The sequence below is a fragment of the Zootoca vivipara genome, chromosome 4 (genome assembly GCF_965207765.1).
Source record: "Zootoca vivipara chromosome 4, rZooViv2.hap1.1, whole genome shotgun sequence".
Lineage (NCBI taxonomy): Eukaryota > Metazoa > Chordata > Lepidosauria > Squamata > Lacertidae > Zootoca > Zootoca vivipara.
In genome coordinates this window covers 48,410,963-48,435,188 of record NC_142587.1, presented here as the reverse complement: position 1 = coordinate 48,435,188, position 24,226 = coordinate 48,410,963, and the positions used below count along the sequence as shown (strand labels likewise).

At 42.3% G+C, this 24,226-nt stretch overlaps 2 protein-coding genes across 23 annotated transcripts in view; both read right to left on the bottom strand.

Annotated features, from left to right (window-relative positions):
- Window positions 1-17,608, bottom strand: part of LOC118085214 (cystathionine beta-synthase-like) — a 39,315-nt gene extending 21,707 nt beyond the window's left edge. The window contains exons 1-3 of one of the 5 annotated variants that reach the window (XM_060273547.2): window positions 16,918-17,608; window positions 15,527-15,808; window positions 6,523-6,710 (exon numbers count right to left, since the gene is read on the bottom strand). In XM_060273547.2, the coding sequence (XP_060129530.2) occupies window positions 6,523-6,707 (185 nt within the window). In that variant the 5' untranslated portion in view covers window positions 6,708-6,710; window positions 15,527-15,808; window positions 16,918-17,608. Of the gene's footprint in view, window positions 1-6,522; window positions 8,421-15,526; window positions 16,768-16,917 lie in introns of those variants that run through there. The other 4 variants (XM_088667842.1, XM_035115592.3, XM_088667840.1 and 1 more) reach the window with 4 other exon arrangements.
- A 4,375-nt stretch (window positions 17,609-21,983) lies between these two features.
- Window positions 21,984-24,226, bottom strand: part of LOC118085215 (cystathionine beta-synthase-like protein) — a 37,465-nt gene continuing 35,222 nt past the window's right edge. For all 18 annotated transcript variants that reach the window (XM_088667834.1, XM_035115605.3, XM_035115595.3 and 15 more), the window contains one exon: window positions 21,984-23,649. In XM_088667834.1, the coding sequence (XP_088523960.1) occupies window positions 23,540-23,649 (110 nt within the window). In that variant the 3' untranslated portion in view covers window positions 21,984-23,539. The remainder of the gene's footprint in view (window positions 23,650-24,226) is intronic.

The window sequence follows — 24,226 nt, the reverse complement described above, 5'->3', positions numbered from 1 at the left end:
TCATGGCAGGTTACATCTAGAAAGAGATAATATTATACAGATCATCATTCACAATGATTTTATATTTTATATTTAGATTTAGTATGTGTGGTGAATAGGGATGGGATAATCTGCCAGTTTTAGTTTCTCTCAATTTCCCTCCCCCCCCCAATCTTCCATTTTCAACATTTCCGCAATAATTGTGATTTTTTTGTAATAAAAAAAATCCTTGTGGAAATTCACCAGTGTTTTGTAAAAAAATATCTTAATGTACACATTTTGGCATGTAGTTTTTTGCCTAATATACACATTTTAAAAAAGCAATTCCCCTTAGTATAATGCATTTTTGTACACATTCCTTGGCTGTAGTGTGGAATTGAAAAATTCGGATAAGTGCGAATTTTGAAAGATGGCTGTTTTTCAGGTTGTGCACTGTTTCAGAAACTGTGTGTGTGATGTAGGTTCCACTTTAAATGTGAACCGAATTGCATTTCTTCCCCTTCCCTAAGATTGTGTGTGTGTGAGAGAAAGTATTAGCCACTTTGGTCATCCCCGCTAGTGGCTGAAAAGGGTTAAGCAGTGCTTTTTTCCCTTAAAAAAATATGTTTAGGGGTACTCTCATTTTCCTACAGTGGTGCCTCGCTAGACGAATTTAATTCGTTCCACGGGTCTATTCTTATAATGAAAAATTCATTTAGCGAATCCCATAGGAATGCATTGAATTTTCTTGAATTTATTTTTTTTTGCCCATAGGAACGCATTAATTGAATTTCAATGCATTCCTATGGGAAACCGCGATTCGCTAGACGAATTTTTCGTAAAATGAATTCGTCTAGCGAGGCAACCTCCGCTAGAAAAATCCTTTCTTTAAGCAAAAATTTCGTCTTACAGGGCGTTTGTTAAGCGAGGCACCACTGTACTCTTATTGAAATACTGCCCCTCAATGAGGCCAGACTTAGATTTACAAAATGTTTAGGGGTACGTGTACCTAACCATCCCATCAGAAAAAAAGCACTGGAGTTAAGCATCTCTAGGTAAAGATACCTATAGAGCTCCTCTAGATGAAAGGGGATCCTGGGCCAATCAGGATTCTTCTGTTGAACAGAGGAGCTCAAAGCATGTACACCTGTCTGCATGCAGGGTAGCAATGTGGGCCTATTGAGCACCTTATCAATGGGTTATTTGGCAGGCGCATGTGGGCAGCTCAGAATGGGGCTGGCCTCTGTAGAGAATGCACAGTCTCACTACAGTGGTACCTCAGGTTACAGACGCTTCAGGTTACAGACGCTTCAGGTTACAGACTCCACTAACCCAGAAATAGTACCTCGGGTTAAGAACTTTGCTTCAGGGTGAGAACAGAAATCGCGTGGTGGCGGCGCGGCGGCAGCAGGAGGCCCCATTAGCTAAAGTGGTGCTTCAGGTTAAGAACAGTTTCAGGTTAAGAACGGACCTCTGGAACGAATTCAATTCTTAACCCGAGGTACCACTGTACTAGGCTGGACTTCAGGATAGGCATAGGTCACTATGCTTATTTCAATTCCACGTCACATTTGCATGTTTTTACTCATAGCTTTTCCAGTTCTAGTTCCACATGAATCTTTTTTTTTTTAATGCTCTCAAAATATGTTTTGCAGAGGGTTGGCCTAGATGACCCTTTGGTTTCCTTCCAGCTTTCCAATTCTGTGATTCTGTGTACTTAAAAACTTAAATGTTTATTATAAGAAGACAGGAAGCTAGCCTGCATAGTATGGACTGCCTAGCATGCAAATGTAATTTAATAATAATAATAATAATAATAATAATAATAATAATAATAATAATAATAAAGCTAATGCTCTACTGCTCAGCTACAACCCTTTCATGGGTATTTAGATAAGTACTTTCCTCTCAAAATACGGGTTGAAAATGACCATTTTTATCTGTGTAAGCTGTGGTTGAACATCTGAAGAAATGCAAGATTGGATGGACAGCAGATTAATCCAAGAGGTATGGATTAGGCCTTTTTTTGTATAAGAAATCACAGAGGTAAGAGTTTTCCAATCCCATAAATTTGGCACTGCACAGCTTCTGAGAGAATATGTAAAAGAGCTCCCTCTAGGGGCTTTTCTTTGAATTCAACGTTTTGGAATATTCTTAGGGGACTGGAATTTATCGCACATGTGCTTTGAAACTGACTGCCTCAGCTACATGTAGTTTTCATTTATGTATGATAAAGGAGCGACATTCAGCAGTGATGAGTTTGCCAGACAGAGAAGAACGCAAAGTGAACTCTTGGAGAAAACAGTTTTCTAATTGGGCAAAATTATCAAGAAAAATGCACAATGTTTTAAACGTACCTGAGATGTTCCCCTAACTAAGTGCTTATGATTCTCGTGCAACTCTCACATCCCACAAACTGCTTCAGATCACAGTATCCCTTCATCATGGTGAAATAATTCCACTTTCCTCCGTGACAATATATTGCTTAGCAGTGAAAAGCAATCACCCAAAAAAGAAGTGCTTCCTTGAGTGAATCGCCCCCCCGCCCCCCCCCCCGCCAGAGCTAGGTAGGTATGTCTGGAGATTTATGATGCTTTAACATTTAGGACATATTGTACTTAGAAGAGATAGAGCTAACATTTTAAATAAACAAGTCACCAGGATATCCCAAATGACTTCTAAATCCTCCTGCTTATCATTAACTCATTTTACTACAGGAAGCATTTGGTTACAGATCTATGTTATCTTGCACCGGTTTGAACAGAAAACTCCGTTTTACTTTGTGAAGTGTAGAGCTCTTGGCACACCCTACACATTTAATAAAGAACAGGGTTTCTTCCTCCCTCCTTTCTCTCTTATAGTTTAATGATTTTTTAAAAAAATCATTACAATGGACAGCGAGGAAATACTTTGGTGTTGCTAAATTTGATGGTGGTTTGTAGATCTTGGCAGAAGCAAGAGGATTTCATATCCCCCCCCAATTTGCTTTGGTTTTGTTTGATTCATGAGGTGGAAATAAGCAACTGCTCTTTGGCGAACTGGGCAGTTGCAACAAAGTGACCAGTTATATTGTAAAATGAACACATTGCAACAACCAATTCTACCTTATCTGATGACATGGAAGGAATGTCTTCTGTTATTTATAAAGCCTCTTCATAATTGTTCCAAAATGTAATTAATCCATTTATGTCAGATTGAGAGGATAAATCACCCCTTTTGCCCAAAATGCTGTTTTCTCCAATTCCCTTTGTTATGAAACAAACAAGGACCCCCAGAAGTGCTTCTGGTTTTTGAGAACTATTTCTAACAGCCTTTTTCATCCATGCAAAAGCTCCTGCCAACCTAGCAGTTCGAAAGCACGTCAAAATGTAAGTAGATAAATAGGTACCGCTCCAGTGGGAAGGTAAACGGTGTTTCCGTGTGCTGCTCTGGTTTGCCAGAAGGGGCTTTGTCATGCTGGCCACATGACCTGGAAGCTGTACGCCGGCTCCCTTGGCCAATAATGCGAGATGAGCGCGCAACCCCAGAGTCGGTCACGACTGGACCTAATGGTCAGGGGTCCCTTTACCTTTACCTAAAAGCTGAACTAAGCACTACTTCCAAACTGCTGGTGCAGGTGGTCCTGTGATACGGGAAGCCGCAGCTCTGCTCTCAGACGGATCACCTCCCCGAGCAATTTCTAAACAGATTTACTGCTCTTTTGCTTATGCAGTGAATAGCTATCATCATTTCACACAAACCAGCTACCATGAAAGCTAGATTAGAGGGAAGCCTTAAGGGTGCTGTTATAAGAATTTTAAGGTCATATATATATATTATAATTGTTCATAAAACATGTACATGAATGTACAGAAACATGTCTGAAGCAGCACAGAAAGACAGGCCTGACTGACACCATTTTGACTCTCTCTCTCTGACCAGGTGTTCCTCTGCAAGGAAGAAGGGGGGTGGGGGGAACCTTCTCATTGTCTCAGGAATTAAAGTGATAATCCCTGGCATCCTGATACCTGAGTGCCAGACAAAAGGGTGTGATTAACTTGGCTGGGAAACAGGGAAATGTAAATATCTCTCTTTTTTGTTGATTAGGTTTTGGGGGCAGGGGGCAGGGTCCAGACTGCTCAGATTACTGCCACCAGACCTCCCCTTTCATGATGTACCTATGATGAATCTAGGGAGGGCGGTCTTGGGCTACACCCCTTCTGTGATGTATGGGTGATGCTTCTGGGGGGTGGGCTGAAACCAATTTCAAATTTCTTTTTAAGGGCAGGACACCTTTGTTTGGGGTTCCTTCCTTGTTCTCCTGCGTGAGAGGAAGGACCCTGTTGCAACAGCGAAAATAAAGGCTTTGCTTCTCAAACTTCTCTGGTTGGCCTCTGTTATATTCTCCAACCGATGGAGAACCCAATAAGGGAATAAGGGCAGATTTTTGCCTATATCAGTGCCACTCATTACTGTTTGCATTTTGAAACTCAGATGAGAATGAGTCTGTGCCACACTGCAGCTGCTCTTCTAAATCTCTTTTAAATGTAGGCCTTGTCCACATTACCGCCTTAGAGCACAGTGCAGTTGTTTCACTTGTGGGTTTCACAGCACTCCCTCCCCCCAGCTGTTCATGTTAGTGTGGCTTCATTGATGTTTGCTGCCGGGAAGGAGATGTATTTACCTCATGCAAAGGTATTTGCACCTTGACTGGAGATGAATTAGGAACTGCTTAAGGACTCCAAACAATGCAAAGCTGGCTTGAGATACAATGCTTCGAACAGCAGTATTTCACAACAAAGTGCAGGACATATATGCATTCTGAAGAATTGTGTGAACATGGAATAAAACCCCAGCAATTGAAATGCAGTGAATCCACGCCAAATGGGAGCACGAACACAACCATAGAAGCTCTGGTTTCAGTGACTTGGATGGTCATTTCAGCATTTCCAAGTCTCCCAGTCTAGAGACGTAGGGTGTTTTTTTCCTGCTATTCCCATCATAATAAATGTGGTTCACAGGGGTGCACCATCAACACCTCCCATTCTTGAGTAACTTCTGGGGTTCCAGCACCCTGGCAGATCACACTGCAGATGTCTGCCCCTCAATTTTTTTGGGGGGGAGGGGGGAAAGAGGGGGGGACCAGCATTCCAAGCAGCACCAGGTTGCGGGATCTCATCACCTTTTTAATTTTGGAGTACAGTGAGGAATTAAAAGAGTAGCTAGGCCCAGGCACACAGGAATACTTGGGAAACTGCCACCACTGGCAGTTAAGCCTACCTTTAAAGCCCGAAACGGCCTCTGTCCTGTATACCTGAAGGAGCGTCTCCACCCCCATCATTCAGCCTGGACACTGAGATCCAGCACCGAGGGCCTTCTGGCGGTTCCCTCATTGCGAGAACTGAGGTTACAGGGAACCAGACAGAGGGCCTTCTCAGTAGTGGCACCCGCCCTGTGGAACGCCCTCCCAGCAGATGTTGAGGCAATAAGCAACTATTTTACTTTTAGAAGACAACTGAAGGCGGCCCTGTTTAGGGAAGTTTTTAATGTTTGATGCTGTACTGTTTTTAATATTCGGTTGGAAGCCGCCCAGACTGGCTGGGCAAACCCATCCAGATGGGCGGGGTATAAATAAATTATTATTATTATTATACCTTATACCTGGGCTCACTGACAGATGAGTAGGCCCACCCAAAGATACTCTGACTAGGGCCCCTCAAATCTGAAGAAAGCCTTGGGGGACCAACGTGCAATGGAAAGCATGTATGTTCATCATGGGAATCTGAAAAAGGTTCCTGGGACACTTCACAATGTCTTCATTTTGTAATTCAAAAGCTGAGAACCAACAAAGAATAAGAAGCCACCGTGTGGACCAGGCATCCCCAAACTGCGGCCCTCCAGATGTTTTGGCCTACAACTCCCATGATCCCAAGCTAACAGGACCAGTGGTTGGGGAAGATGGGAATTGTAGTCCAAAACATCTGGAGGGCTGAAGTTTGGGGATGCCTGATGTGGACAAATTAGGCTCAGAAGGAAATGACCAGAACATTATAGTACCAACCTGGTGCCATCCAGATGTTTTGAAACTGTGATGCAATTGTCCAAAACATCTGGAGGGCACCAGGTTGCCAAAGGCTTATATAGGTGATTATGCATTTGGTTTACTCAGATGTATAACCAGATGTACATGTACATATACAGATAGACGTACAGGTATAGAATATATGTATGCAGCTTAAGTACTGTATAGCATGTTGAACAATTGACTATCAATGATGAAAATATTGTAGCTAAAAAAGAGAGAGTGGGGGGTCAGAGGGAGGGAATCTAGGAGTGGGGAGTGGGAATAAGGGACCGTACTGTTCACTAGTAATACAGTAGTGTGAAAATCCAAATAAACTAGATTGGGGGGAAAGCATGAAAACCACACCATGCTGAATCTCTGCTCTGAAACTATATTGGAATATGCTCACAAGCACTTATGAACATCTGCTTTGTGATTCATACAACATATATTTAGGAGGAACCTCTCAAGGTGGGAGTAGACATTGAGAGGAGGTTTTTTAAATTCTAAATGCTACTTACATAGGTACACAGTTGTGAGGTGACTCTGAGATGGATTTCCCTGGTTTCCATGTACATCTGCTGGGCAAATTGGGACGAATCCATGTGTTGCTGTTGTTAGTTTTGGTCTCTGGGTTTTCGATATCTCCATTGAGGAAAGGGCAAACCCGGATGGTTTTGTTGGATGTGAACACAGAAGCCATCATCACCTACAGGAAGAGAGGAAATTGGGGGGACCATATGGATAAGCAAGTTCAGTTCTTCAACTTTAAGGGGGGGGGTTTGAAGTGTCAGATATGTGCTTATTAATGTATTTGTTACAATTTCTGGCATGCTGTCTTTGAAAAAGAAAGTAGTAAATATGGCAGCCACAGAGAATTGCCATCCAGTCAAATCACTTCAGATCTTCACATTTGCTATGAGTTTCCTCTCTACAATACAGAGCCCTGCGGCATCTTAAAGACGATAAATTTATTGTGTATAAGCTTCTGTAGACTACAATCGACTTCATCAAATTCATTAAGTGATATCCCAGAAGCACAAACTCGGGGGGGGGGGGGCAGAGATTGTAAACACTAACAGGGAGGCCAAAAGAAGTGAAATGCAGAAAGTAACAGGATGGTTATAATCACATAATTAACACTAATTATTCACAAAACAAAATATTTTTTTTCCTTCAGTAGCACCTTAAAGACCAACTAAGTTTTTATTTTGGTATGAGCTTTCGTGTGCATGCACACTTCGTCACTATTCACAAAACAGTTGTTGATAACCTAGACATCCTAGTATTAGTACGCAAATTAACATATGTAGCATTTTTTTTGGAAACTAACTAACTAAATAACTAACAAACCAACAAACCCCACAACTGTCCCTCTTGATGAATTGCAATGTTGTACTTTCGCATTGCAACTTTCCACAGAACTTCCTTTGTTCTAGTTTTGCCACTTTCAGCTACAGTTAAAGAGTTCTCCTGCTGTTTTTTTAATACAGTCATATCTCGGTTTAAGTACGCTTCGGTTTGAGTACTTTCAGTTTAAGTACTCCGCGGACCCGTCTGGAACGGATTAATCCACTTTCCATTACTTTCAATGGGAAAGTTCGCTTCAGGTTAAGTGCAGACTTCCGGAACCAATTGTGTACTTAAACCGAGGTGCCACTGTATTGCAGTTCCTGGTGTAATAGCATTGCCTCTCACTTTCTGCATCTCCTTTCCTTGAGACTTCACAGCTGATCTTGCCCCCCATCTCAAAAACAAAATCAAACCAAATCGAACCAAACCAAACCAACTATATATGTTTCCTCAGCAAAACAATTTATGCATCAGATCTAGTGGACTCTAGTCCACACAAAGTTTATGCCATAGTAAATGTGTTCATCTTTAAAGTGCCACAGGACTGTTTCTTGCTTTGTGCTGCAACAGACTAATACTGCTGCCCTTCTGGAAATAATCTCTACCAAGAATGCCATTCTCAGCTGCAAACACTTGTGAATTCAACCAGGTTCCATGGTCCTGAATGACAGGCTAGATTGAGAGCTGCAATGTTCTGAGAGACCTCTTCAAGATTATCTTGTGTTTTCCACAATTCACTTCATCCTGAGTTCAAAGGTGTGATTAAGAAATATCTAAAAAGGTCAGACTACGGTTAAATCTGAAGTAATTGCAGGTTATTGACTTCAACAGGACCAAGGTACAACCAACGGCATATTTACAGGGTATCAACAACCTTAATTGCCTAAAAGGTATACAATTTGAAGCTGCTGAGAAAGCTTGAAAGTAAGGGATAGTTCACCCTTTCGTGAAGGTTTTGACATGCCAAGGAGCAATTCTTTCAATAAAGCAATTCCATTCCATTCTTCACATCTGTTGCCTTTAGAAAGAAGGCTGCCAAGACCTGAAACCTAAGAATGCAGCCTCCATTTGGGATGCTTACCCTGACTTTTGGCTGGTCGTGTTAATCCAGGGAACAAGCAAACCTGTGATACAACCAAGCTTGATTTTGCTTGAGCAATTTCCTAAGAGTCATACCTCTTGCTATTTTTTCTTCTTCAAAAAATGTTATTATTTGTTAGGAAAAAGATTACCCCACCTTCCCACTTCTGGAAAAAGTGTCCTATTTTACTTAGCTCAATATTTTAACTGTGTCTATCAAGGAAAAAAGCCTTTGGATCCAATAAACCATGGTCAAAGACTTTAGTGTCTTTTAGGATTTAATATGCAGCTTTTCCATCCAAATGCAGTTTGTGTCAGCTGGGAACTAATAATTGATGGGAACTTTGGCAGGCGTGGAAGGGGAGTTTAACCTTTTCTTCTCTTATCATGGTCCTTGGGTCTTGAGGCACTCCTCCTTTGAAGCTAGTATTTGCTTCCGGGGAGTTGGATGGGAAATCCCATTGACACCACTTTTTCGCAACGGCGTCATCCTTCATTTCCCCATACTTCCGCCTAGCAGTGATACTGAGGCTTATAGTGAAACTTTGCATCAACTAAAGGCGCAGAGTTCACACAGAGGCCCACGTGAGAAAAAGAAGACAGATTATACCTCATATGCCTTTAATGAACTCAGGTGCGAAGTCATTGCCCTCTTTTCGAATCCCAACTTGGGATCACAGGTGTAAAACGCTGCCGAAACTCTGCCAAGTGATAATTGCTCGGCAGTTTGCCAGGTGGCACAACTGCCACAACGTGTATAGGACTCAGTCAATTTTGATTATCACAAGTCTGTGATCATGAAGGCGACTGTGAGTGATGTCATTTGAGGAACTCTATAGGAACACGGAAGTATACTAGTATGGGGGTTATCTGGCTATACAAAGCCTATCTTCCTTTTGCTGCTTGCTTCTGTGATTCATGCCTTGGCAATCTCCCTGGCCTACTTGCTATTTTACATAAGGCTGCCTTTGAAGAGTGTTTTGGAAATTTCAATTAGTTCTAAGTGTGGCTGCACACTACCTGGTGGAAATGAGCCAATGGGAGCAACGTAGCAACTGTGTCGAAAGAATTATAATGGTTTTCCCTTTGTTTCTGAGAAATAAAATAAAATAAAAATAATAAAAATAATAATAATACATTATTTATACCCCGCCTATCTGGCTGGGTTTCCCCAGCCACTCTGGGCGGCTCCCAACAGAATTAAAAGCACAATAGAACATCAAACATTTAAAAACTTCCTTCTAAAAGTTAGATAGTTGTTTATTTCCATGACATCTGATGGGAGGGTGTTCCTCGGGGCGGGCGCCACTACCCAGAAGGCCCTCTACCTCAAGGGGCTGGCTTTAAGATTTAAAGACATATATGGTTTCCATGTGCTGCTCTGGTTTGCCAGAAGCGGCTTTGTCATGCTGGCCACATGACCTGGAAGCTATACGCCGGTCCCTTTACCTTATGGTCATGGCCCAGATTACTTTAGGGAACAGCTTCTCCAAAGTGAGCATTCATATACCAAGGTTATCTGAGGGAGCCTTGCTCCAAATCAGGGGTCAGATTGGGGACAACGATGAGTAGGGCCTTCTGCTGTGGTGGCACCATCACTAAAGGAATCTTCTCCTTTAGAACCCAGTTCAGTATTGAGGATAGTTCTAAAAATAATTTACTATATATTTTAGAAAGTTTTTTCTGTTTATTTGCTATGCAGCTGGACACCTCCAAAGATGTCATAACAAAATTTTGCACAATGGTTCCTGAGATCAAGGAATTGGTTTTCATCTCTGTTTGGATGCAGCTGGATGGCAGACTGAACCTTGCTAAACTGCTCTGATATTTTTGTTTACGAGAGTTCCCAAACATTGTCAGGTACAAGGCTACTAGTGTAATATAAGTAAATTATCTTTCAGTTTATTTTAACCACTGGTTTATCCAGACAATAAGGATAGGTGAAGCCTGGCTGGGATTGCAGCTCTATTGATGTACATTTATCTTGGAATAACTCCTTTTGAAGTGGGACTTGTTTCTGAGTAAACATGCATAAAGGTAAAGGTAAAGGGACCCCTGACCGTTAGGTCCAGTCGCGGACGACTCTGGGGTTGCGGCGCTCATCTCGCTTTACTGGCCGAGGGAGCCGGTGTACAGCTTCCAGGTCATGTGGCCAGCATGACAAAGCCGCTTCTGGCGAACCAGAGCAGCACATGGAAACGCCATTTACCTTCCCGCTGTACCTATTTATCTACTTGCACTTTGACGTGCTTTCAAACTGCTAGTTTGGCAGGAGCTGGGACCAAACAATGGGAGCTCACCCCGTTGTGGGGATTTGAACCGCCGACCTTCTGATCAGCAAGCCCTAGGCTCTGTGGTTTAACCCACATGTCCACATGCATAGGGTAGCACTAAAATGAAAGGCGTCTACTGTTCTATATCCAAAATACACCACATCTTTGCAAGAATTAAATTAAATTAACTGCTGCAAATCGAGGCATCAGATGAACATTGACTGTGCATTGGGGAAAACCAGTCTGTGTGTTTAAATGCTGTATCAGTTGTGTATTTGCCACATATCAAAAGCACAATCAGGGCATGGGAGTCACCCTGCATAATGGCACAGTAAGTATGCTGGTGTTTATGACATTTGGCGTTGTTCCCTGGTTTTCAAAGTGCAGTGCAGCAGATACAACCCTTTGCTCTGCAGAGCAAGTCACAGGTGTTTGTGACACACCCCTCACAGTCACCTGCACCAGCCACCAGCCTACTTTGCAATTCTCTTTGCAGAGAGCATGTTATCACCAAGTACATGTTCCATCTTCCAGTTGCCTCTATTTTGAAGATGGCTCCTGTGTGCTTGGGCAATTCCTTCCTCGTTCTACATAGCTGTCAGGACCAGTTATGACCAGCATAGGTTGTGAAGCCAGAGCTATCCCTCATTTAAAATAACATTATCTCTCCAAGTAAAAGGTATCAGGTTTTTTTTTTAATTTTTCATATGTGATACAAGTCAGATTCTGAGCATGTTGTTGTCAGCAAGCCCTTGGTTAAAAAGAGACAGAGAGCTAAAAAAAAAAAATCTACCCAAGACTGATTTCTTCCAATACTAGGTCTGATAACTAATGTTGACATTATATTAGTCACATTTTTAAAGGTGTAGCAGCCAGAAACAGCTCAAGCAACCAGGAAATGGCTGAAGAGACACACCTCTCTGCAAAGTACAATGGTCAAAGGTGAGGATTACATCCAACTGTTTCAAGACGTCTGGTAATTTTCCAGAGTTCTTCTATCTTATGCATGTCTACTCAAAGGTAAGCTTCCCTTAGTTGAATCCTGCATCTTCAAGATGCCCCTTCTCTTCCCCAGTCATAACAAAGCAGTACAGCCTCAGCATTTGGTCCTTTGGATAATTTCTTGCGTGTGTTACACAAGCAGCAAAATGCAGCGCCAAGAGGCAATCCTGGATTTGCACCTTGAAGGGTGCTTTGAAAATAGTTTGGAAATGGCTGTTCTCGTTTTGGATCCGTCAGCTTTCTCAGTAGAAACTGGTGGCTGGCTAATGTAGAAAATTAATCCAGGGGAGCTGTGAGCAAAGTCACGTCTGCACAAAGCAGAGATAAGCTTAAGTATTAGTAGTGGCTGGCTTTCTTAACCAGAAAACTAACCACAGGGGACACAAAAGCAGAATGTTTGCAAACAAAGTTGTGCTGGGAGAGTTGAGAACGCCAGAATCATTGCTCGGGGGGGGGCTCGGGGGGGGGGGCAAGTGAAGTATTGGGGGTGGCATGATGGGGTGGGGGAGGGGAGGCTTTGTAGCAGCATATATTACTGGCATACGCTCTCCACTTCCTTGAACAGTTTTGTTTCCTCTGAATGAGAGTGTCATTAATGGTGTCTGTGTGACCATTTTATTTATAAATATACATGCAGACCATGTTGGATGCAAAGTGGCACTCCTATAGCAGGCAACAAGGTTGCCCAACCTGCACCAGATGCTCAGGAAAGACCCTGCACCCTTGGGTGCATCATCTTCAACCAGTTCACATTTCTGTGCCTGCAGTCCTTTGGCTCCCACAAATGCAAACCACAAAACTGGTTCCAAACTCATTCTCTTCCCTCCCTTAAGTTTTGAAGACTGCAACCCACTTGCCCTTGCATGGTAGTAAATCCCACCAATCTGGTGAGGATTTATTCTGAGTTCACTTGTATATGATTGTACCGGAAGCGTGAGTCACCTCCTCAAATTTTGATGCTTATTTTAAAGGCAAAAGAGATTCCCAGCTATCAGGGAAATAGGTAAAAGGTAAAGGGGCCCCTGACCATCAGGTCCAGTCGTGTCCGACTCTGGGGTTGCGGCGCTCATCTCGCTCTATAGGCCGAGGGAGCCGGCGTTTGTCCACAGACAGCTTCCGGGTCATGTGGCCAGCATGACAAAGCTGCTTCTGGCAAACCAGAGGAGCGCACGGAAACGCCGTTTACCTTCCCGTCAGAGCAGTCCCTATTTATCTACTTGCACTTTGATGTGCTTCAAACTGCTAGGTTGGCAGGAGCTGGGACCAAGCAACGGGAGCTCACCCCGTTGTAGGGATTCGAACCGCCGACCTTCTGATCAGCAAGCCCTAGACTCTGTGGTTTAACCCATAGCGCCACCTGGGTCCCATCAGGGAAATAATCAGGGAAATAAGTCTGGTCATTAAACATTAAACTTCTTTTGTTAGATTACATTTATTTGTTTAGTCTAGCTTTTTTAGAAACCATTACCACGCAAATGATAAAACATATACACTACAGAAACACACACACCTTTTCTATTTGGTCACAACAGCTCCCAAAAACTAGGGAAAATATGGACACAAATAGTAAAAAAATAAAAATAAAATTGTGTCTCATGTAGGTAGAAGTGAAGGGTGAGTTGTGGGTCTGAAATATTTGAATATTATTGGTCTATTACCCAATCCAGGACATGTGATTTCATAAAACTTGAGCCAAACTTAAAAGCATGTGCTAAATACTTTTTTAAAAAAACAACAACCCTGAATCAATATAAATACTTTAAAAAAAAAAACTACCAAGGAAAGTTCATTCCATTGTTCATATTGAGGGTACAATTATATAAATAACCCTAAGCAGATGCACAACTGCTATGGTGTGCTTAAGGACAAATGTAGTTTGGAAGGTGAGTCAATTTGTGCAAGTTTGTAATTGTTCACATTGCAATTGGTAACTCACAACTAAGCAATTTGTGCAAGTTTGTAATTGTTCACATTGCAATTGGTAACTCACAACTAAGCACATGACGACCTATTGAACGAACTGGCCATCTATTCCCATCTAACCTGCAGTGGGGAGCAAATAACCAGCCACTAGGAAAGTCTTCCACAGTCTCGCCTCTGGCAAATAGGTATGGGCAAAACTGTCCATTTCTGATTCCCTCCATTTCTCACTATTTCCCATTTTAAGTTCAGTTCACCACATTTCCACATCAGCTTGTAATTCTTTTTGTAATACAAAAACTCCTTATAAAAATTTATCAGGCTCAGGCTTGTAGTGTGAATTTATCCTAACGTACACAAGTTTGTACGCCATTTCCCCTAATGTGCTCATTTTTGCAAAAGAATTTTTCATAATATAATGGATTATTGCATGCTATTGTCACTAATATGTGCATTTTTATGAACATTTGGCTTCGGTACGTGCATTTTTGTACAACTTACAAAAAATGTAAACCTCACCCCCCTTAAAAAAAAGTTATTTGGAACAAGTTAAAAATAAGTGTGATGTCCTTCTCTCTTAAGGTTTTTGTTTCTTGTAGTGAAACAAGGCAGTGTACTGCATTAAAAAGGCAAACCAAAGGGTCTTGGGACAGCTATGAGCTACATACGCCACACAGTTTTCTCAGTTTTACCACTATCTTAAGATAAGTTTTGGCCTCCCTGATTCTTTCTCTGAGTTATCTGTCTGGGAGACGCTGCCACCTTCTACTTTCAAAGAATGCTTTCCCCATACTTACCAGAGAAGATCCACTAAATTTCCTTGTAGCACAAATTTGTTCCCAGGAAGAATTGGACAGTTTTGTACACTATATATAGTTTGTTGCTCTTTGTATACTTCCTCAATGGAAATATTTTTGAAGTAAAATTAAATAACACTTCATTTTTAAAATAATGCATTGGCACTTGATATCTGATGGCTGCCATGTTTGGGCTGAGCTGCCTAAATAAATTGATAAATTTGCTTGTGGCATCTTGCAATGGCAACTATTTACAATAAGCAGCCTGTCTCCCTCAGACAACTGGTTTTGTTAGCTGGTTTCTATACAGCATGCATACTTTCCCCATGTTTGTAATGGTTTGGTTGTTTTAAGTGACTCTTGTGTTTTGCAGAATTTGTCTATCGTTTCCTACGTTTAGATCATAGCTGTCAAGTTTTCCCTTTTCTCCCGAGGAAGCCTATTCAGCGTAAGGGAATTTCCCTTAAAAAAAGGGAGAACTTGACAGCTATGGTTTAGATATTTAAGCTACAGAAAAGATCCATGTGCACAATGGAATTTCTTCATAGCAAAGAGTAAAATGATAAGAAATCACAAGGTGGAGGTGATGGAAAGAGTGCTATATTATATTAACAGATATGGAAGACACTTGGAAGGCATTCGTTTAAAGATTCAAATAGTTTCACAGGAGGCCTTTGTTAATGTTTAAGTAGCTTTAGAGGTAATAAACTGATTATTTTTATTATAGGGATACAGTTATGTGATAACAACTTGGAGGGGCAATAATTTTTCTTTATTTTCTGCAGAAATTCCCCCAAGTTATATCAAATAAAATAATAAAGAAGGGTTTAGCATAATAAAGGGGATTTGCCAAAGTTTTCTAGTTTCCTTATCTAGTAGTCCTAATATGAAAATCCTGAAACTTCTAGATTCTTTTTCAGTAACTTGCCTAAAAATGCTCATTTTGCAATCTCATCCACCTCTTCAAATGTCAGATAATCAGTAAACATCAATCAAGCAAGGGGCAAAAATGCCACAGACATAAGTGAATCAACACAAATGATACCAAATCCATTAAAAAGGTGAACCTAAGCACAGAGCTATCAGAAAGGAGGACTCACCTGTCTGTCAGCTTGCTTGCTTGCTGTGAGTGCCTCTTAATGCTTTAACTGCTCAGTTATATCTGTGTCTATGATCCAGGAAGCTGATAAGCCTCCTTAGAACACTGCTCAAAGGACAGTGATTGGCTCCTCTTGACCCACATCTGTTTATTTGTATTCAAAGTACAATTACACTCCAGGTAGCACTGAGGATCAAGCTGCAAGTGGGATATGAATATTTTTCCATCACTCGTTCTCATACCTAAGTTCAGTCAATCTTGATCGCAAGAGAACACAAAAGTTCTAGAAGAGAAAGAATCCATACTGCTTTACTCAGCAGACCCTGTTTGCCTGTTTCGCTCCCTGACATTTTTAAATGCGTAGTCATAAAGTAAGCCATGGCAGGGTTTTTAAGCATTTGAGAAATATTAGACATACCCCGAAAATAAGCCATACTTCCGCGCCGCAGAAACCAACCCCCACAGGCACCTCCACTCACAGAGTCACTCCATGCGGCCGGCACTGCAGGAGCACGATCAGCTGTGAAGCGGCGCTCCAAGAGCTCCGCTTAACAGCTGATCACGCTCCCGCCTTGCTGGCTGCATCCCCGCGCTCCGCCTTCTCATCCACCGCCATCCCTGCCGCTTTCGTGCTTGCTGCCACCGCTGGGCTCACTGCTTCTTCCTTGCCTGGCCCGGCCAAGGAGCTTGGAGCGCCCTGCAGCGGTGGGCGGAGCACCTGAGCCAGCGGCCTCCGCCTGGCCCGGCCAAGGATGCATGCCGCCCCGCCACCCGGAACTGGTGGCTGCTGCAGCGCCGAGCACTCAAGAGAGCCCAGCAGCGCCTTGAGCCAGCGCCCTGAGCCATAAAAACCGTACTGGTAATAAAAAAATAATACAGCCCACCAAAAGTAAGCCACCCTGTGTTTTTTTGAGGGAAAAAAGTTATAATACGGTGTCTTAAAAAGGGGGAAGCACGGTATTTCTAGAAAAAGAAGTGCTGGAGCTCACCTTGTTCTCTTATAACAGCAACAGTGCCCACCTGAGAGGTGACAGAACTGAGTTCCAGCTGAAAAAAAGCCCCGTGTAGAACCATCTCTGTTCAAGTGAATGTGATTCAGATAACATGAGAAGCAACCAAGACTAGCCAATTTCTGTTGACTTTTAAAAGGTAGCTCCTTGGTAGTGGTCTCTAACCTGTTTACTGCGCATTCATCCTGAAGGGTTAACCCTAAAAATTGTGTAGAGGCTATACAGCATCATGGATTCAAATTGCAGGAAAGGAGATTCCAATTAAACATTGGGAAGAAGTTTCTGACATTGAGAGCAGACTACTATGGAAGGTGGTTGACTGACTCTCCTTCAGTGGAGGCTTTTTAAACAGATTCTGTCACGGATTCTTTAGCTGTGATACCTGCGTTGTGGGGTTGGGCTAGATGACCCTTGGGGTTCCTTCCAACTTTGCAGCTCTATGAGTTTATGTATAAGTGGCTTGTCTCCCATGTAGTCTTTGGGTCCTGGTCCCACCAGCTGCTGCCATGTAGCCCCTCCTTTCCACCAGAATAACAGGAACCTGCAGCATACTGTGAAGATGATAAAAGTGTTATTGTACTTCTTCACACAGCACACCGTTAAACTGTGGAACTCACTTCCACAGTAGGCAGTGATGTGCACCGACCAAGATGACTTTAAAAGAGAGGGCTGTTGATTGCTACTATCCATTCCACTTTATGTCAGTGGAAGTACGTCTAAAGAAAGTATCTGGGGCGTGGAGTTCATCGGTTCATAGACACCTTCCACAAGGTATTTTTATGCATAACCGTAAAAATTGTGCTGTAAGGTTATATAACCCTTATCTTCCTTTTACATAACAAACAAGCTGTAAAATGCAAACAGCCCGGAATTGATGCCAAGGGAGAAGCAAGAGTATGAGAATATAACTAGCATGTCATTTAACATTTGCAATCTCGTTGTAGTTTCTGTTCCCTGGAGGGTTGGGCGTGTTCAGAACTTCCACTGGCATCAAAGCTGCCAGAAAGAAAACTAACTGTTGGGGTGTTTCATGCATTGGAACACTCCTCCCCAACTTTAAGTCCCAAGTCCCATCATCTTTGACTATTGGCCATGTGGGCTAGAGCTGATGGCGACTGTAATCCTGCAACATCTGGCTACCCAAGTCTTGGGAAGGCTGCATTATGAACAGGACAGCCGTCTCTTTCTGGCAAGCCTCTGAGGCCTTTAACAGGCAGGCAGAAACTCCTAATAGGGAATTGCTGGGGTGGCAAAGCTTCACCTGTTGCATTTTGGCCTATTCTCCAAGGCACAGAGCCTCTGCCAGGAGACAACCTGAATTTAAAAAGTTTGGTAAGGATCACCTCTCAAGAACAGAGAAGACAGAATGTAAGGCTACTTCAAGGATGTCTGCATTAGGCCACCTAGAGCTCGTTCCTTGAAGTTTCCGTGAAAACACACACAACCAGTTCTAACCCATTACAGGACACTGATCTTGTTTTCGTCGTTGTGTGTACTGGCTTGCCTCCCAAGTAGTCTAATGAAAATTATAACCGTTTCCCTTCTCAATATAGTCTGTTCCTCCGCCAAATAGCCCTTTTTCCTAATGTCAACCTGCACTTCATTTTCTTGCAGTTCCCACCCATGGGCATTAGTCCTGCCCTGTGAAGCAACAAATCTTCTGCATCTTTAACAACCCTTCAGATATCAGAGGACTGCTGTCCTGTCTCCCCTTGATCTTCTCTTCTCCACACTAAATATATCCAGCTCTTTCAACTGTTCCACATAGGACTTGATTTCCAGACCATGCTAGTCATCCACTTCTGGACACCTTAGTTTGTCAAAATCCTTCACAAAATACGGCACTTAGAAGTAAGAATAGTACTTTGAATGTGGCCTGAGCCATGCAATATAGAGTGATGCTGATAATGTAACCTAAGAAATACCACTGAGCACAATTGGCATATCACCCAGCGTGTGGGAACAGTGGGCGGAAACAGACAATATACAGTAAAACTGTAGGCTGTTAGAAGGCTGCTACTCAAACACATGTAAGCTAATGAGCAAGAAGGGCAACTTTTCAGATTTGTTGTGACGATAATGCCACCTATTTCTTTTAATAAGAATGGGAGCTTTGGATACTGCCTGGAAGTTCTGTTTAGTCTCATGCCTAATAATGATCACATTTTATGCCTGTGAATTTTTACTACCCCTTTTGTTGTCTTATTCTAGATTAGATCCATAGAGTATGGGCTCCGGGTGGACTTTTTGCACATGCCCCGTGTAATTGCATCTTTCCTTTTGATTCTTCAAGGCTCTTAGACCATAAGCCATAAAACTACAGTTAATGTACAGATTAGAGTCCAAGGGCACACTCACAAATGCACACACACTGCTATACTCTGTGCACTTAACCACCTTGATAAGCTTCGAAACCTATCAGTTTTGAATTAATTTTGGAACTAAATGACAAGAGATTTGTTTTAATTGTACAAATAAATGTCACCTACTGGTAGGCTGATATATAGTGTTCTGAATTTGTGGGTGCCTGATCTCTCCAATCTGTGGATCTAGCAAATGTTAGAATTTAATCGAGGTTTGGGGTGTTAAGACGGGCACCAGACCCCTCTAATCCCTGGATCCTAATCAAGTTAAGGTAGCTTCCAGTGAGGTGATACCCTGGGTGGTATACCATTAAGGGGGCTAAAAGTGTAATTGCATTTTATTATCTTTTATGATTGTGTTTTAATGCCTTTTCTAACTTGTCTGTTAATTTTCTACAAGGAACTGTATTTTGCTGTCTGTTTGTACATCCAGGGACAGATGTCTTGGTTGTTAGGAGTTTGTGGGTGCCAGGCCCCTCCAATCCCTGGATCTAGCAAATGTTAAAATCCAATCAAGCCAAGCTAGCTTCCTCTGAGGTGATAATGTGCCATTAAGGGGGGATTAAGTGCCTCTGTGCTATGGTCCATGGGGTCACGAAGAGTCGGACACGACTAAACGACTAAACAACAACAACAAAGTGTCTCTGTAGGAGATGGCGAATGGGTGGGGCTCCTCCCTCAATTCCCAGATAGTGAGGACAAAAACCAGAGTTGAGGAGTGATGTGACCTAGAAGCAAAGCAGCAGGCAGAGCCATGCCAGATCTCTGTCATGGCTATGAGATGAACATGACTCTTTTGGTTTGCTAATGCTGTGAACTCCTCCATCATAGGCTCAGGTTGCATATATGCATAAATAAATTATATGTCCTAAAGACATTGTAGTCTCCACTGTGCCTCACTTCCAAAAGTAAACATGAACCCTGGTTAAGTGCCTGAAATCTCGCAGTTTTGGAGATTGAGGTGGCGTGCAACAATATATATCCCACAGCATGGGGAGCTCCTTGAAGGCATCAGCTGACTTGCTAGGTGGTAAGGTGGCAGCAGGAGGAGGAGAATCCTCACAGGCTCTTGGGAAAATCTTGGGGGGGGGGCAGAATGGTGCTTCACTTTTAAAAGAATCGCGCCCTTCCTCTTTTCCTCATACAGATAAAACTTTCCCAGCAACTGTGCCACAAATATAGGTAGGTGGCTGTTGTTTTGAAAAAGCTTGCCATATTAATCACTGTGGCATTCAGTTACAAAATTTAAATATATTTTTCTCCATTAATTGCACCTCTATTGAAAGGCCTCCTGGTGATTTTGGGAAAGACTTGTAATCTTTTTTAAACTTTGTCTCCTCAGGCAACCCAGCAATTGAAAGGTAAAGACACTGAACTATTTTTCTAAGGGGATATTTATTACTTATGAAGGTAATGCTGTGGACTGAAGTCCTCTATTTATCTACAGAACAAGTACAGCACAGAACACACTGTGCTCAACTTAACCCTATTGTTTCGCCTACACCCAATAGGGTGAATGAGGGCAGCCTCATTTTTAATCAGTCAGCTGATGCGCTGACTGATTTAAAAAAAAAAGCCCCAATCTGGCCCCAGCTCCATCCAACTAGACCCTATTTTCCTAAATAGGAAAGGATAAACCAACCATTTTAACATCGCAGTGCACCTAAGAGAGGGAGGGGGCAGAATGTAGATCAGGGTCTGCTGGTCGATACCTGGTGAATTTTCAGCAATCAGCAAAGGGTTACCGAGTCGGCTGTCTTAACGAAAGAAATAAACTAGGCTGCTGCAAAAGTTAATCAGGAGTGGATTTACCTGTGAAAGGACCTTAAGTCCAGTACTGAAAACTAATTCCTAGGTCAGGGGTCAGCAACCTTTTTCAGCTGTGGGCCAGTCCACCATCCCTCAGACCTTGTGGTGGGCCGGATTGTTGTTGTTTTTTTAAGGGGGGGGGGAATAACTAATTCCTATGCCACACGAATAACCCAGAGATGCATTTTAAATAAAAGCACACATTCTACTCATGTAAAAACATGCTGATTCCCAGACCGTCCGTGGACTGGATTGAGATGGCGATTGGGCCGCATCCGGCCCCTGGGCCTTAGGTTGCCTACCCCTGTCCTAGGTTCAGAATGAATTCCAGTGCATTATCTTATTTCATTCTGACTGCATGTTTCTTAGATATGGCTCAGGTCACCCGATCTTCGGGTTCTACCTTTTTTTGTATTAAAAAAGTAAAGTAGCCCCAAACAATCCCAAAGTCTGCCCACTCCTCCTGACCCACAAAACCAATTTGTGGCTGCAAGCGGTTCCAACATCCTCCTCGTGGAGATGTTCAAGAAACAGGGAAGGAAATACTGCATGAAGAAATTTAGTGACAGTGCAGAGATGCTGCGGTACAACAGTTTATAAAGCCAGCCTCCACTCTGGCTTTGTAAACATGAAGATCAAGGTCACTTCGGGAACAATTCATGGTCTGGTGTACATCCTCCTCCAAGGATATACCCACCCAAGCTGAGTGATCTGCATTAGTGCAAATACATTAGGCGCATGATGCACATCTGCCAAAGACAGAGGCAATACCGCATGTACCTCTGTCAATCCCACCAGATTCAGGGCTCCAGGATCAATTTCTAAAGACTTGGACTAATTTAATTTAAAAAAGAAACACGCACAGTAATGTACTCCCAACTTGGCAGGCCAGACATTGCTACAACCAGTATTATAACCACACAAGCAAGAATTAGCTACCATTTCAGATTTCATGTATATGGGTATATGGATATTGTTTCCTGGATACCCAATCCTGCTTGTTGTTAAAGACTCCAGCACAAACCAGACACAGGGCCTGGTTGAAGTTTGTGCCGGACTGAAAACTGCCTCCAAAAATATGATTGGTGCCACGACCTCTTACACTGCTGCTGACCAGTTGGAGAATAGGGAGGGGACACTGGATCCATGCATCCCTGCCCCTCAATAAAGGATCACTGTGATTAACCCCCTCTGGACCCATATGCCTGAAGTCAGAAGTGCTTCAAAGACAAGAAAATAAATGATGATAACGATAATAACAAACTATGCAGTCTAGTTAGTTTGTCAGAAATGAAATCATTTTTATTTAGCTTTTTTGGAACAAAACTTTTAGAAACATATGGATTTGCTTTTTTTATAATGCTGAAATGCTAATGCTTGGTGATTACAATACTGAACAAAATATTGGACAACAGGTATTTCATCTGCTATAAACAGGACCAAACTGAATTTACACTAAGAAAGCTTCTAGAGGTACGTTTTATATATAAATCCGAGTTTTCTACATGAAATCAATGTTCTTATGCACACTTCACTGAATGTTTGATTGCAACAAGAGGGTTTTCTGACATAAAACACAAGTATAGATAGAACTGCAAAAACAAAACAAAACAAATCACAGTATCGGTATCATGCTTCTTAAAAATTTCCGGTGAAAATTAGTGGAAGTCGCAGAAGGGAAAATGATATCAATTCAATTAAACAAATTCACCTGAGTAAATGAAGAGCCAAATGTGTTTCCAGTATCCCCCATAAAGACTAAGGGGTGTGACATGAAACACGCCAAACCAAACATAACACAACATTAGCTTACTCATGTGCAAAGTAGAACGGAAGCTGGCGTAAAGCAACACAATATAACAAATGTAGACATACTTTTAGCTAAGAATCATCATTAAGACTTTCCACGAAAGATTAGGGCATTTGTTAAACTTTCTTTGGCCTACACAGGGTGGAAATTCCTGAATATTTTTGGTGTTCAATAGTCTATTAACCAAATTGGCCAAGGTTAGAGGTTAATGGAAATAAAAACTCTCCATATTACACCTGGCAGAGTCAATGGAGAATTTAGTGTTCTTTGATGTTGCTGCTGTACATCTGTTTACCTTACCAGCAATGTGCAGACAATAATCCAGACTGTAAATTGGCAAGACAAAGAGATAATCTGCAGTGTGGCTGAAAAAACACTGGACCCACTTACAAGTGAAAAAGCAGTGTTGAATTATTTCCTTGCCCTGCCCCATCTCCAGAGTGCAGAAGAGGATATCAAACATCTAGTAAGGGAGAACTGAAGGTTTGGATGTTATTTTGTGTGTTTTCAGTACAGAAGACAGGAGCCTCGGCACCTAGCAGGTTGTAATGTGAATAAGATGCCTAAGGTTGAACCTAGGCCTCCCAAGCCTGCAACACTATTGAGGAAGAGTTTGAAGGTACATTTCACTCATGAAAGCAGGAACGGTGTGCTTTGGGGAGAACCCCATGTGGCCACTATCAGAGTCATTAACGGTTTGGTCACCCCAGCCATTATTGCTAGTTCCTCAGTTCTGGGTTCTCCAGCTCAGCTGTATCATAGCAAAAGAAAACCAATCTTTGTGGAGGAGACAGCCTCTCACTGAACAGCAGCGATCCTGATGACTACTATAAATTCAGATTGGATTACTTTTTCAGTGTGCTCCTTAACATACTGGAAGTTATGACTGCATTAGTGGTTCCACTAATGATGCTTGGTTTATTTGGTTAGATTTGTCTTAACAAAAACAGGAAGAAGAAGAAAAAGATACTTAAAACCCTAAAAGCTACTGAAGCAGCTGCCACCAATGGTGCTTCTTGAAATTAGGTTGCCTTTCTTCGTCGTTCCTGGGCAGTCACAAAGTTGAGTAAGTCGATTGCTGTGACGACACCAAAGACCATTTGCTTTTTGCTGGATTGGCCATTGCTGTGATCTATAGAGGGGAGAAGAACACGACAAGGCATGAGTTGAGGAACCAAACCCTAACATACACAATTTTCAAACTACTACTTGTGTCTCAAGGCATGAGTATCTTCTCTTGCGCTGTACTGTACCTGTATATGTTTTGGTTATTGAAAATATATGTACTTTTCCTCTATAAACCGAATTAAAAAATAAAAAGCAACCGAAATTAAAGTATAGTCGGCAGATCCTAGCTTGCCATTGACACGAGGCATTCTCAAGTACAAGGGGAGAGGATGGCTTCCTTCCTTCTTCTGCTCCTGGTAACTGGTCCTTTCCTATGCTATTAGCACTGCAGTGTTAGCACTCAGTTAAAGCCAATATGGTGTCAGTGCACCAAACAACAGGCATTTTTGAGGAAGCAAAAGAAGAATATGGGATTGCTACCACCTCCTAAGGGCAATTTGCCTGACCCGGTTATCTTAACCCCAACCCAATGTTCTACACAAAGAGCACTAAGCAAGGAGCATTTCATAGGTAAATGGAGCAAGGCACTGTAGCATTTGCCTTGCATGAAGTGTATTTTTTAGTTGTTGAGACACCAGCCT